Source organism: Gekko japonicus, unplaced genomic scaffold (genome assembly GCF_001447785.1).
Source record: "Gekko japonicus isolate JY-2015 unplaced genomic scaffold, Gekko_japonicus_V1.1 scaffold243, whole genome shotgun sequence".
NCBI lineage: Eukaryota > Metazoa > Chordata > Lepidosauria > Squamata > Gekkonidae > Gekko > Gekko japonicus.
This window is the reverse complement of record NW_015168053.1, coordinates 868,899-883,754: the sequence shown is the minus strand read 5'-3', so window position 1 is coordinate 883,754 and position 14,856 is coordinate 868,899. Positions and strand designations below refer to the sequence as shown.

Here is a 14,856-nt window from a genome sequence, read left to right as displayed (position 1 = left end):
TTTTCACCCTAACTTTCGAGCAAGGGAACCTTTACCTTTGCCACGAGAAGCGAGCGGAAATTTTGATTTTCTGCTCCACCGGGCAAAAATGTAACTTCCCTTCTTCCCAGGCAAACCCTCTGCCTTCCACCGATACACCAGTCTTGTTACAATCGAGAGAGCGTCGGATCCCATTTTTACAAATTAGGAAGTTTCCAGCCTTTCATCATCCTGAGAAGGGAAGAAGGGTTGCATCGCCGGGGTTTCTAGTCCTCAGTATTGCAAGGGTGTGTATGGAGGATCTTCAGAAAAGATAAAAATGCATGCCATCCTTGGGAATAGGGAGAGGAAATAACCGCTGCAGCCACAGTTTTGTAGTTCAGCTCTTCCCGATGTCTACCGGGCTTTCCTTATCCGATGTTTCAGTTTTAGGGCAGCCTCAGGGATAACGGTACTGCCATTCCTATATGGGGATAACTGAGTACTGCTTTGGGAAAGCTCATAGTACTGTGCGTCCTGGGGGCAATCCTTTATAACACTGATGGCGAACCTTTTAGAGACCGAGTGCCCAAACTGTGACCCAAAACCCACTTATTTATCGCAAAGTGCCAACACGGCAATTTAACCTGAATACTGAGGTTTTACTTTAGAAAAAACAACTCATACATTAACTTAAGATGATCCAAACAAAGTAAGGAAAGCAATCCCAAATGCTTTCATTTACTTAAAATTATTTGGCAAAGAATTTGACACTTTAATGATGGTCTGGGCCTGGCTGGGGCGATGGCACGTTTGCCCATAGAGAGGGCTCTGAGTGCCACCTTCTGGCACCCGTGCCATAGGTTTGCCACCACTGCTTTATAAACTTCTTACAAATACAGTATCCTTATAGATAAAATTCCTGCAACTCTTGCCTTTAAAAATTTTCAGGATTGAAATTGGTGAGAGTCTGAGCTAGTCACTGCACATAGCACTGCATAGTGATAGTCACATATAGCCTATAGAGTGGCATACCTCACCTGCTGACCTCAGCTGTCATTTGACAAGAATCTGGTGTAGACTGTGTGCCAAACTATTTGCAAATGGTATCTTCACACCTGCTTCAATTAAATTTATAGCCTCCCCAGACTAAGGGCAAGCAGCAACATGTACTGATGCTCACCAGTTTATTGTTAGTCCCGTTTTACAGATGGGGAACGGAAGCTAAGGAACGATTTTTTCAAGCGTAAATTACATTTCACAAGTAAAATGTTCATACTAACTTTGGTTGGATTATGCCTGGATGTGAAGTGACTATTGTAGTTGGGCTGTTCTGTCTGGTGCTGAATTTGGAGCTGAATCTTGCAAGTGACTTTTCTTGTACATTCAGACTTTAGAGTTGGGTTTTGTAATGTGGAGGAACACTTTCTGGTGCCCATGTATCATCTTTAGTGTTCAGACTGTGAGACTTCAATTAAAATGAGGGCCAGTTTCTGAGTTAGCAGCACTATAAGGCATAAAGTAGAATGTGGGTAGTGTCTTGAGGTCTCAGAATGGATCCTGCCACTTCAGATCACAGGGTTTGGTTTACCTGTGTCTAAAAAAAGAAAATCTCCGCCAGGGGGTATAGCACAGCAGGGGGGAGGCTGAGCTAGAATCTTTCTCCCTGAGGAGTTCACAGCAGGGGGGAGGCTGAGCTAGAATCTCCCTGAGGAGTCAATTATTGACTTTCAAGGACTATTTTAATGGGGAGGGGTGAAACTGGTATCACCCACCTGCAGCCTGTTGTGGTATAATCTACTCTGTCCCCTCAGGATTCTACCAGTTCATTTTGTCCTGTCGCATGTGTACACTAGGGCTGTTGTTGGAGATCTTTGAGGATGGAAAATGACTGTTCAGGCTCACGCTACGCTTTCATTCCTACCTCTAGGCTTCTCTCTCTCCTTTTTAAAGTGGATCAATAAACACATTGAGAACTCAATTAATCCAACTGTTCCTTATTCTTTTCTTTCTTTTGCCAGTCCTTCTGGTTAAATCCCACTGTATTCCATAGGGTGGCTTGCACCGTTCTTTAAGTACACCATATTAATTAATGGCTACTGCACTCTCCTTGAGTGTCCACATGACAGGTGAGTTAGATCTTTTTTTTTTAATCCCAATGAATCATCCTAGTTTCTTTCTTAAGCATGCATCAAACATATGTGGGAGGAAAAACCCTTTAATCCTCATTGCTTTCATTTCTGCCTCTAGGCCTCTCTCTCTCCTTTTTTAAGTGGATCAATAAACACTCACATTGAGAACTCAGTCTAGCTGTTCCTTATTCTTCCCTTTCTTTTGTGGTCCTAGTTAAATCCCGCTGTATTCCATAGGGTGGCTTGCACCATCCATTAAGTGGTGGTTGTTCAGTCGCACAGTCGAGCCCGACTCTCTACGACCTCATGGACCACATCATGCCAGGCCCTCCTGTCTTCCATGGTCCTCTGGAGTTTCCTTAATTTCATGTTCGTTGCATCGATCTTTTACGCCATGTTAATTAATGGCTACTGCACTCTCCTTGAGTGCCCACATGATAGGTGGGTTAGATCTTTTTTAAAAATCCTAATAAATCATCCTTTATTCTTTCCTTTCTTTTGCGGTCCTTCTAGTTAAATCCCGCTGTATTCCATAGGGTGGCTTGCACCATCTGATTGTTGTTCAGTTACACAGGATATAACAGCCCATTTGGTTACGCCACAAAAAAGGAATTTTCCACATGAGATGGCCAAAGGGCCTTGAAGACTCTCACATTGTAATGGTACATATCTTGTGAATGTTGTTAAAGATAGGGGGGATCTGGTTGTGATGGCCTATCGGTGAAACACTCTGTACATGCTTAGGTGCTTTTTATTATTCCTTTAGTTAATGGGTCCCCATTTTTGATACCAGGTTCTGGAAATGCATCATAGTAAGCCTTTATTTAGACAGAACTCTTGTTGCTTCATTAGATCCCATCTATAATACATAGCTGCGGTGGCTCAAGTGGTTAAGATGCTGAACTGCAGGCTGTGGAAGGTCGGTAGTTCAGCAGTTCGAGACCCGGGTGCTGCATGACAGAGTGAGCTCCCATCTCTAGTTCCAGCTCCTGCCAACCTAGCAGTTCGAAAGCAAGAAACTGCAAGTAGATGAATAGGGACCACTTCAGTGGGAAGGTAATAGCATTCCGTGCACCTTGGTGTTTAGTCATGCCGGCCACATGACCACGGAAACGTCTTTGGACAGTGCTGGCTCTTTGGCTTTGAAACGGAGATGAGCACCGCAACCCTAGAGTCGGACTCGACTGGCTTTCGAGCAAGGGAACCTTTACCTTTACTATAATACATTTTTTGTTTCCAGTGGTCCTTGTTTCCAGGGATTCTTCCCTGGAATCCACAATCTTGCCAGGGTGCGATCCAGTTCTGTAGGAAAGGCAGGGCCAGAGGGTACACTGCCCCACCTTGAACACTGCTTGGCCCCCTCCTGCCGCCAATAATTTCTTTGAAAAAAACCAGACTTTAATTTGTGCCCACAACTCTTTCTATGTAAAGAATGAAGGCTTGTCTTTAGAATAGCAACACTTCTGGTTTGTACGTTCCCACTTACCTGATCCACTCATACCTGCCCACTCACGAGTCCCACTGTCTCAGAATGGATTTTTCAAGATCATCATGCAGAAGCAATCCGGAAAGACAGCAAGAGAAGGGGGGAAATGCTGTGGCTCTTTGCATGGAAGGGTGCTTAAACAGTGTTTGAGGTAACCTTAAGGAACGTACTATTTATTTGAAGATGTTCTTTGTAAGCAGGTAAAAACCTTAAAAAAAAAAACCAACCTCATTCAGTTTATAGATTCTTGAGGCTAAACACTAAAAATACACCAACACTTGAGCAAGGCGACAGGCTTGCCGAGACTTCTGTATTGATTTTCCATTCGTTTCTTCAAAGCCCCACCTGGAAATGTGGCAGTTCCATCTGGCAAAAAATGATGTTGGCAGCAGCCCTGCTGTGATCCCTCTGATGTGCAGAAATCACCAAATGGACAGGTTCCCGGCTGCAGAGCCTTGCTCAGGACTGGGGCGTTGCCCCCAAAGGTTTCTGTGAGCAAGGGGAACTCCGAAAGCCAGTGTGGTGGTATGAATAGAGTATTGGAAGATCTGGGTTAAAATTCCCGCTTGGCCGTGAAACTCACAGCATGCCCTAGTAGGCCAGTCACACTTTCAGCCTGACCTACCTCACAGGGTTGTCGTGGGAATAAAGTGGAGGATGGGAAAGACCATGCAAGCTTCCCTGAGTTCCTTGGAGGAACAAATGAGACTGGGCTATGCTATGCTATTCCCATGCCATTCTGTGGGACCTTAATATTCTGTGACTGGAAAGGAAGCAAAAAGGGCAGTGGGAAATATTCAGATAGGACAGCCAATATGGTTGAAGTCACCCCCGGGTACAGGCCCCTTTACATGAACGACGTTCTTGTCATTTATCTCCCACCTTTAGGAGCTGCATGGGAGACAGAAATTCAACAGGTACTTCTTTTTTCTTCTTTTGGCCCTGGTGTATTCTGGGGCACAGATCTGTGCATCACTGGCATGGAGATGGAATGGAGGTTTTTGCCCGCATGCTGCGAGTCTGCCTGCCGTGAAGCTGCGAAAAGACACGGGCGGGGGACTTGCCAGGAAGGAAAGCGGCAGCCCCGGAGGAGACAGGCACAACACCCAGGAGGAGGAGGAGGGCACCATTTTGGGAAAGAAGCGGAGGCCCTCCTCCCTCCCCATTTACCCACCCCTTTCGGCGCTCCGTCCTTGGGGGCCGTCAGCCAGCCACGCGCTCCCTGGTCCCACCCCGTGGCGCGGTGCCAAGGGCAGGGCTGGCTAAGCGTGGTGCGGATGGACTAGAGCGGGTCGTCGTCGTCGTCGTCCCCCCACGCCGGAGTCAGAAGAAGAAACTTTCCCGACCGCAAGAGCCAAAGCAGCGGAGGGGCAGCCCGCCTGTGCCTCGGCCTCTCCATCCGCGCGTCAAGGTACCCAGAGCGCAGGGAGGCGAGGAGGTGGGTGCTGCCACAACGTCGGGAGATTGGGGCGGGCGGGGGGAGGGAGACGTGGAGGTTGGGGGCCGGGAGGTGGGATCCAGAACTTCTAGTCCCTCCGGGAAAGGAGCGGGACCTCCAATGCGCTGGCATTCCCGCACCCCCAGAGTGGTGCTTGGGGAAGAAAAAGTAGGCTGGAGAGAGCTGACAAGTTTGTGAAAACGAGTAGCAACGAGGCACGCATCGGCTTGGGTTGTTTGCTGGGAAAGCGGCAGGAGACCCCTCCCTATACAGGTTGCCCGCCCCTCCCTCGGCTCTGATCCATTAAGACCCCCTTTCCCCTCCCCAAACCCCTCCCTCTCTCCCCACCTCTCCCTCCTCTCCCCTGCGAAATTGCCCAGGAGTCCAGGAACCCTTCCTTTAGAGGTGCTCACTGTTTCAGCTGGGGGGCGGGGCGGGAACGACGCACGTTTTTAATTAATAGAGAAACCCCCCGCGCCCCCACCGAACTGGGCGATGATGTGTTTGGATTGGGGTGGAAGAGAAACTTGTCAGCATCTGGCAGGGAGCTGGGAAAGTGTGAGTTTGGGACCGTTAATAGGGGTGCCTGTTGTTTGTTTGCTCTGGCACTGAGCTCTTGTTTTCGTGTCTGGCCTGTGCTTTACCTTCAGATGCATTGCTACTGAAAAGCATTCACACACGTGGCAGAAATAGAGGTGGAGAAGCCATTTCTTAGTGCCAGCCTGCTGTGAAAGTGATCTACTTACTTGGATTACTGCAGGTTCCCTTCCATAGAGTTTTTAAAGATGAACTTGAATCCTTAAAAGATCGCATGTGGTTAGTGAGTAAACTAAGCAACCAGTCCTTGGCATCCTTACTTAAAAGTCCCGTTGCCTAAAGCTGCAATCCAGTGCACATTTTTCAGAGTAAGACTCATTGGATTTGGCGGTTTACATATAAGTCAATTTACTTAGGATTGCAGTGTGCAGTCTTTTTCTGTGCTGCTTATAAATTCCACTAAGTTTGCAAACCTCACTTTGTGTGTCCTTGCTTATGACTGGGCTGATTTAAGACTTCATGCAGGGAAACTGAACTCTTGCAAGAAAGTTTGTTTTAGCAGTTGAGCTCTTGCACAGCTTATGTTGGTTACCCACAAGGCCAAATCCACCCTAGGACAACATTGTCAAGGAAACGTCAGTGAAGGTGTACAATTTTGGTGGTTTTTGCAGCTGTCCTGTGCCCACTTATCTAGGAGTAAACCCAATTGGGACGTATTTCAGAGTAAACGTGTATTGGATTGCACAAGTGAGATTAGAGAATGCCTTTTTTAGTCTGGAATGATTTGTGTATAAATGTTGTTCATATGAGACCTATAAGAAGCAGAGAACTATTTTTTTAAAAAAAATCAAGTGTAAATTTTAGCTCATATAATTCGGTTTACAGAAATGCAAAGAAACAAAAAAGCCTATGTCACTTTGTCACACAGTAGAGGAAGTGGAATGGAATGAAAGCCAACCACAGGGCGGTTTATAAAGCCCCAAAATAGCCGAGAAATAGATTAAGCCGCGACACAAGTACTCATGCCTCTCAGAGCTAGTATATTTTATGCCACCCTCGAGCTCAGACCCATGATCCCGTCTTTCTGGTTATCCTTTTCCATATTATCTTAAAATAAAATGAAAGGGTTGTCCTTTAAGACCAAGTTTTATTCAGGTACAAGCTCTCCCTCCTCTGAGGGCAGATCTGCACGTCCCCCCCCCCCCAATAGCTAGCAATCCAAAACAGTCCAGTGGAGCCTGAGCGGTGGGTGTTGCCTTCTGACACACTTCCGGTGATGTCAGGGTGTGTGGCATATACAAATAAGTTATGCTAATAAGTTATGCTAATGAGCTTCTGCACCTCTTTTTCTACAAAATGACCCCTGAATTACCATATAGCAGAATCAAGGACTCTTGGAGAATTTGGGAGAGGAGCAGGTTGACTCTGGATGAGCTGCAAGTTGCGATTCTTGTGTTTTCTGAAAGGGCATCTTTTCAGAGAGAGAGAGAGAGAGGGATGGATGGATGGATGGATGGATGGATGGATGGATGACAGTCTAGGAACAAGATGGCACAGGTTTTAATAAAAGGAGATTTGGCAGGGCTTGATTTGCCCCTTTGAGTCAGCTCAAGTGCCTGTTTTCCAGTGCTGGAATATTGAATGATGGGGCTGCTAGGGTTGCCCCCTCTAGGTTGGGGAATATCTGGCGATTTGGGGGTGGAGCCTAAGGAAGGTTGGGTTTGGGGAGGGGCTCCAATGGGATATAACTTCATAGAGTCCAGCTTCCGCAGCGGCCATCTTCTCCGAGGGAACTGGTCTGTTTTGCCTGAAGATCACTTGTAATCCCAGGAGATCTCTAGCCACCGCCTGGAGGCTGGCAACCCTAGGGGCCTGCTTCACACCTTTCTTTTTAAATGCATACACTCCAGAGGTTTTGTTTTTAAGGGCCAAACAAGATGAGATGCCAGGAGATCCTTTCCCCAAAAAGTTAAAAGCCGCTGTGAAGCGTGTATGTGTGAATGAGACAACCGTACTCGCAAGCACATGCATCATCCAGGTAGGACTGTCAGAGAGCCAAGATGAGCTGCCCCTCCTCTTTTGAAAAATTAACCACTGAGAACAGAGCTCAGTAGGAACCCACAGGAGGCGTCTCTCTCCTCTCCCCTCCAGAACCTCTGAGCTTCCAGAACTCCTTTGGCTTTTTCCCCCCCTTGCCACTCTGCAATTTCTCCCATACCACCAGGATTCCCCCTTTGCCATTTGACAAGTCATTTGAGGGGCCCCTCGGTAAAACCAAGGGGGATGACAACGCAGTGCTACCGCCACCCCTGGCGTGCCTGGAGCTCACATGACTCTACAACATCTGGATCCCATTAGGCAGGGCCTGCAGCCACAGGAATGTGAGCTGGGTGGAAGAAGCCGGATCCTGGCTTCTCCAGGGTTAATGGGAGAAATATCTAGCATCTAAGGAGGGTCTCCTAAGCCGGACATCCGGGGACAGTTCCCAACACAACCCAGTGAGGTTGGAGTAATAAGGGTACAACTGAGAACAGTTTTGTGTGTATTTGAGAAGTAAGATTCCTGGGTCCTCGGGTCCTCGGGGGGGGGGGGGGGGGGGGATGGTGACCAGAAGGTTACAACTGAGGCCAGGTTGTCTGTTAGTAGAATGGAAGATTGTGGCAGGGAGAAGTTGGGGATTCTGGATCTCTATATGGAATGGGATTTGGTACAGCCAGGGGGGGCCACAGGCAAGAACTGCCCAGTCGTTTACAGCAGAAGTGACCAGAACTCGGGGAAAACTTATAATCAGATCTAGCAAACCCTCACCCTGAGATTGGGGGTGGGGAAATGTGTTCCCTTTGCAAGGCCTTTCTTCAACTCAGCTTCACCTTCTCTCTCCAGCCGCCAAGATGAGTTTCCTCCTCTTCGCAGTCACTGCCCTCCACGTCCTCATTCTCATCTTACTTTTTGTAGCCACTCTGGACAAGGTAAGCACGCCCACGAGCTGTCTCTGCAGTTTTAATCTGTGAAATTAAAAAGTCAAGTGCCCATGAGCCACATGTGGTCCCCAAAGTAACTTTCTCTGGGTTCTACCAGATTTTAGTCAGAGTGAGGCAGAAACTCTACTCCTGGTTTTTGGGGGGGGGGGGGGGGGGGGGATGGTGACCAGAAGGTTACAACTGAGGCCAGGTTGTCTGTTAGTAGAATGGAAGATTGTGGCAGGGAGAAGTCGGGGATTCTGGATCTCTATATGGAATGGGATTTGGTACAGCCAGGTGGGGGCACAGGCAAGAACTGCCCAGTCGTTTACAGCAGAAGTGACCAGAACTCGGGGAAAACTTATAATCAGATCTAGCAAACCCTCACCCTGAGATTGGGGGTGGGGAAATGTGTTCCCTTTGCAAGGCCTTTCTTCAACTCAGCTTCACCTTCTCTCTCCAGCCGCCAAGATGAGTTTCCTCCTCTTCGCAGTCACTGCCCTCCACGTCCTCATTCTCATCTTACTTTTTGTAGCCACTCTGGACAAGGTAAGCACGCCCACGAGCCGGCTCCTGTCTCGCCAGTTTTAATCTGCGAAATTAAAAAGTCAAGTGCCACGAGCCAGATTTGGTCCCCAAAGTAACGTTCTCTGGGTTCTACTAGATTTTAGTCGAAGTGAGGCAGAAACTCTACTCCTGGTTTTACTCTTAAGGAAGAGAAGCTGTTGATCACCGTGTGGATTTTATTGTGTCACTGTGGCTTGTGCTTTTTGGACAGGCCATGCTAACTTCATTACGGAGCTGACCCATCTCTCGTTTATTTTGGCCCCCAAACATTTGTCTGGAGAACAGAGAAGCCCCTGCAAACTGAGTCATTAGGCATTTCTGCTCCTGATCATTTTTATAAGCTGCTTTTCGTGCTCGCTTCGGCAGCACATATACTATACTAAAAAATACTAAAAATAAGCTGCTTTTCATCCACTTTCAGGGTAAAACCAAATTACAGTAAATTAAAAGAAATAAAATACAACATCATAGCAAAATGCAGCAAAGTGGTATAACTTGGGATGTCACAATGGCAGCAATTATGAAAAGTCTAGCACTCATAATCTAAAAATGTCAACTAAAGGGCTACTGTGTCTTAGAATGTTCTCTGGCTCTTTTGAAATGTTTGGAAAGGGGAAGCAAGGTTTATATCCCAGGGAAGGGCATTACAAATTGCTGTGGGGCCACCACTGAAAAGTCTGTGCTGTGTGTAGAATCCAATATGACCTTTATGGGTGATGGACTTTGAAGCAGGGCCTTGTTTGTTGGTTTCAGCACGTTGTGTGTGTGCACATGCGTGCGTGGTGTTTGAGCACATGTCTGCATGGTTGGGGGCGTGGCCAGTGGAAATAGGCACTGTCTAAGATAGCCTGTACCCAAACCATTTAGTGTTTGGAGCTGGGCACAGGAACACATTGGCAGCCGCAGCATCTTTCCCAGGATTAGGGAAATAGGTTCATTCATTTTTGCTTGCATCAGATAAAAGTCCAGTTGCATCATTTATTTATTTATTCATTTATTTAATTTGTCCCCTGCCTTTCTCCCCAGTGGGGACCCAAAGCCACTTATATCAGTCTCCTCCTCTCTTTTTACCCTCACAACAACCCTGTGAGGTAGGTTAGCCTGAGTGGGTGTGACTGGCCCGAGGCTACCCAGCGAGCTTCTAGGGCACGAGCAGAAAATTGAACTCAGGTCTTCCAGATGCTAATTCAGCACTCTTGACCACTACACCATCACTGGTGAAAGTTTCTGAAGTGGCCCCAAAAGCGCAACTGCACACCCCGTAGTATAAAAAGGTCTCTAGGCACGGATGACAGTGGGAAGGTCCTGGTAATCCAGCAGAGGGTGCTGCTGGCAAATCAGCCAAAGCTTTTACAAAAATGAAACCATGGGCTGCTGCTAGAACCTGGTAATCCAAAGAGGATTCCCGGACTGCAGGCCTGATTTTTTTAAGGACAGGCCTTTCCCCTTGTAGCTTGTCCTTTGCCCCACCATACTGACATCACTTTTGTTTTGTTGAGACTGAGTTTGAGTTGATGCACTGCCATCTAATCCATCGTTGACTGCAGGGATGACATTGCCCTAGATGGGGAAGAGAGGAAAGACATGGGGAATTGGGTGTTACCTCCATGGGGAGGACCTCTCCCAGCAGTTTTATGTAGATGGTAAAATCCCTCACCAACAGAATGGATTCCTGAGAATTTCCTCTGAGCTGGCATGGCACAGTGGTTAGAGTATCAGACTAGGATCTGGGAGACCCAGGTTTGAATCCTGGCTTTCTCTTAGCCTCACCTACCTCGCAGGATTGTTGTTGTGAGGCTAAAATGGAGTTCAGGTTGCCAACTGTGGGTTGAGAAATTCCTGGAGATTTGGAGGGTGGCACCTAGTGGGATTTGGGAAGGGGAGGGATCTCTATAGGGTATAATGCCACAGAGGCAGCCATTTTCTCCAGGGGAACTGACTTCTGTAGTATGATCCCAGGAGAACTCCAAGTCCACACCTGGATGTTGGGAACCCCAAATACAGTAGGAGAGAACAGTGTTCTGTGCCACTTGGGATCCCCGCTGAGCAGAAAAGCCAGGTATAAATATTCAACAGGGCAGAACAGTGGCTCTCGACCTCCTTCTCACACTGCAGTGGAGTCACTGCAACACCGAACTCTTGAATATGAGAGGCATTTTTTGGAAGCTGTGGTCAGTGGTATCCAAATCCATTAAAAAAGGCAGGAGAATCTTCATGGGCTCTGTCCTTCTCCTAGGAAAGGTGAAATACCCTCCTGTCCAAAACCTGGCCCAAAATCTACTGACAGATTGTGGATTCCCATTGTCCTGGCCAGGACTTGCTCTTTGGGCCTTGAGTTTATTGTGCTGGTTCCTAAATAGTGTCACCAACCTCCAGGTGGTGGCTGGGGATCTCTCATTATTTCAGCTGATCTCCAGGCGACAGAGATCAGTTCTCCTGGAGAAAATGGCCACTCTGGAAGTTGGACTCTATGGCCTTATACCCGACTGAAGTCCCTCCCCTCCTCAAACCCCACCATTTCCAGGTCCCATCTCCAACTCCATCCATAAAACAACAATTAAACAATCCACATGGATAACTTTGCTTTTCAAAGAGTTGATCTGGCAGCTCCCTTGCCCAGCCCTGACCCAGAGTCTTCCATCTCCTCCATTTAAGAAAGGTGTTTTGTATTTTGGTTGTTGATGTTGGTCTTAAATTGACAACTGTGCCAGAGGCTGTGTCTCAGCCTGTGTCGGGGGCGGAGGCCCAATTTATTCTGCAGCGGGGGCTGTGTGTACATCCCTGCCTTCATTAAGCCCTGACAAGCATTTCCCTCAGAGCTGACAGCCGGCTGAAAATGAAAACGGAATGGTGTGCCCGTTAACATAAGTTATGTGCTGTTCTGTGAGGAAGAATTCTGCTTCTGCTTTGGAGGCATCTTACTTCTTTTTCTTTTTCTTTTGGTCTTAATTTCATATTTCAGACCTGAGGCTATGCCTAGATTCCAAGCAAAAGGAAGTACTAAAACGCAGGCCCTTTTGTATCTGAATTCCTTAATACTTCCGTTGCGTGGCTGAGGGTGGAAATAACATGCTGTGAGGCAGATGTGGGATTCCTGGCCCTCAGAATAACACAAACGCACGGGCAGTGGGTGAAGCCGTTTAACCCTTCTCCCAACACTGGCTGTTTCTTCTCTCCCCCCCGCCCCCCAATTTATCTCCATGTAGGTTTGCCAACTCCAGCATGGGAATTTCTTGGAGATTTGGGGGGGAGGGGTGCCTGTGGAGGGTGGAGTTTGGGGGAGGAAGGGAGCTCTTTATGGATGTAATGTAACTGAGGCCGTCCCCCAAAGCTGCCATTTCCTCCAGGGGAATTGAGCTCTGTAGTCTGTCCAGGAGATCTCCAGGTCTCACCTGGAGGTTGACAACCCTGACTGTGCCACAGACTGAGTTTTGCTGTTAAATAATGTGCAGAAAACCCTCTGGCTGTGGTATGTGTCATATTCAAATTAGCACTAGGTTGGCCATCTACAGATGACCACGAAAGAGAACAAGATTCCTCAAAAAAGAGAATGGAGGGGAGACACAGAATTTGCATATGTCAATATTATTCATAGATATAAATTTATGCTGTTACCATCACTTTAAATAGAAATTCACTTCACTGTAGTGCCAGTTCTGTCTAGGGCAGCAGGCAGAACTTCGCTTCTTGAGTGACAAGACTGTCACTCAAATGCTTACCAAAAAAAAAAATTCAAGGAAAAAAACTTCGGCCAATTTTATTGCGCAGAATCAGATCCCTGATTGTTTCAAGAGGGCCGAAAAAGAGGACATCTGGCCACCCTAACAGGAACAATGACACCAGTCTTGCAAATAAGTCCACAAAAGTTGCTGACTCGCACAGGTTTTTATTGGCGTGCTTGTCCATATATACCCTGTTAGTCATTTCTGCCGCTGCCACCCCACCCTGGTTAAAAAAAACCCCTCCAAACTTTAATAGATTGCCAGCCTACCAAGATGCTGTACTCGCTTGGACGATGAGTAAGGAAACCAGGCTGGCTAAAATTGTGGCTTCCATATCTCCCTTGTAATTTCCTTTTTTTTCTCCCCTCTGCCTCCAGTCTTGGTGGGTTTTGCCTGATGACAATACAGTTAACATCTGGTATGACTGCATATTTAATAACGACACCCAGGTCTGGAGCTGCCAGTCAGTTTCTACAAGTGGTAAGTACCTGAAGGGACGACACATCTCATAGGGAAGATCTCTGTATTAAGTCACCTGCTCCCCAGAAGGGCGGCATTCACACAGTCTCCTGCCTCTCTCTCCCCCCCCCTTCTCTCCAGACTGGCTCTATGCAGTACAGGCCTTCATGGTTTTAAGCCTCCTCTTCTCCAGTGCCGCCTTCATTATCTTCATGTGCCAGCTCTATACCATGAAGCGGGGAAGCCTGTTTTATGCCACTGGAATCTTCCAGATCCTTACAGGTAAGGCTATGAACCTGGTGTTTCACTGCTTAAGGCCCAGTTTAATTACCTCAGGATGAATAGACTGTCTCACAGGGAGAGGGGAGGGAGTTCTTAGCTGCCAACATTTCGCGGACAAAAAAGGGACGTCCTTATAAACATCCCTGTTTTCACACTGGGAACATTTTTGCTACTCCTTCACCTTTATGAGTTATTGAAGGCAGTTCAGTGCCTGCTGTGTACTGTAATAATTCAGCAATAGCCTGCCTTTTCATGAGTTCAAAAGCCAGGAGAGTGATTGTTCTTTTGGTTAAAGGAATGGTTGAAAACAGAACTGTCTTGCTACATTTCATCAGCAGCTTGAAACGCACGGCAAGCAGTGTGCAAAATAGCAGACGGTTCACTGTGTGGTGCCTCAGTGTTCATGCGCGTGTTTTCATCCATGCGAGCTACAGTCTTACCCACCCAGAGTTTTAACTTCTTGAAACTCAGGGGAAGGAAACGAACCCAGAAAATGACCGTTTTATCATCTCACATTGGCAAAATTTTAACAAGGCAACTCCCAGTGGGCAAACGTAGGGATTTACCCTAGTAAATGCAGCAGTTAATGTACCTGACATTTGGAGCATATGAAGGTACAAACTTGGCATGGGATAAAGCAGCATGGGAGGTGGGTATGCGCTGGCCTAGTAGAAGAAGCGGTAGAAGGGATGTAGGACCCCAGAGAGCCAGTTTGGTGTAGTGATTAAGTGCACGGACTCTAATCTGGGAGAACCGGGTTTGATTAAGTGATTAAGTGCACGGACTCTAATCTGGGAGAACCGGGTTTGATTCCCCACTCCTCCACTTGCAGCTGCTGGATGACCTTGGGCAAGCCATAGTTCTGTCAGAGCTGTTCTTTCAAGGACAGTTCTTGAAAGAGCTCTCTCAGCCCCACCCACCTCACAGGGTGTCTGTTGTGGGGAGGGGAAGGGAGTTTGTAAGCCACTCTGAGACTCCGAGTGAAGGGCGGTGTATAAATCCAACCCAATCTTTTCTCTTCTTCTTCTACCATTGGGTCCAGTAACTGCAATTTACCTAGTATAATACCACTTTTTTTAGTTAACAGTACTGTAGGGGTCTCCAGCGTGGTACCTTTGGGCACCATGATGCCTTCTGATACCTTTCTTGCCACCCACCAAGTGTTTTTAGAAAGGGGGGGGGCAAATGGGGCTCCTGCCCAACAGGGCTTCTAATTAGCCACTGAAGATCTGATTGGCTATTCAGATTAAAACAACCTTGCTTCAGGGGCAGCTGCAACTACAGCATTTGTTTTATTCTCTCTCACCACTCTTTC

General features: G+C 47.4%; 1 protein-coding gene across 3 annotated transcripts in view; it reads left to right on the top strand.

The window, feature by feature from the left end:
- The first annotated feature begins 4,740 nt into the window (after positions 1-4,740).
- EMP3 (epithelial membrane protein 3) overlaps positions 4,741-14,856 on the top strand; it is a 12,345-nt gene continuing 2,229 nt past the window's right edge. Inside the window, exons 1-4 of one of the 3 annotated variants that reach the window (XM_015414402.1) lie at positions 4,741-4,987; positions 8,435-8,520; positions 13,178-13,280; positions 13,401-13,541. In XM_015414402.1, coding sequence (XP_015269888.1) covers positions 8,443-8,520; positions 13,178-13,280; positions 13,401-13,541 — 322 coding nt within the window. In that variant the 5' untranslated portion in view covers positions 4,741-4,987; positions 8,435-8,442. Of the gene's footprint in view, positions 5,015-8,434; positions 8,521-8,978; positions 9,061-13,177; positions 13,281-13,400; positions 13,542-14,856 lie in introns of those variants that run through there. The other 2 variants (XM_015414401.1, XM_015414400.1) reach the window with 2 other exon arrangements.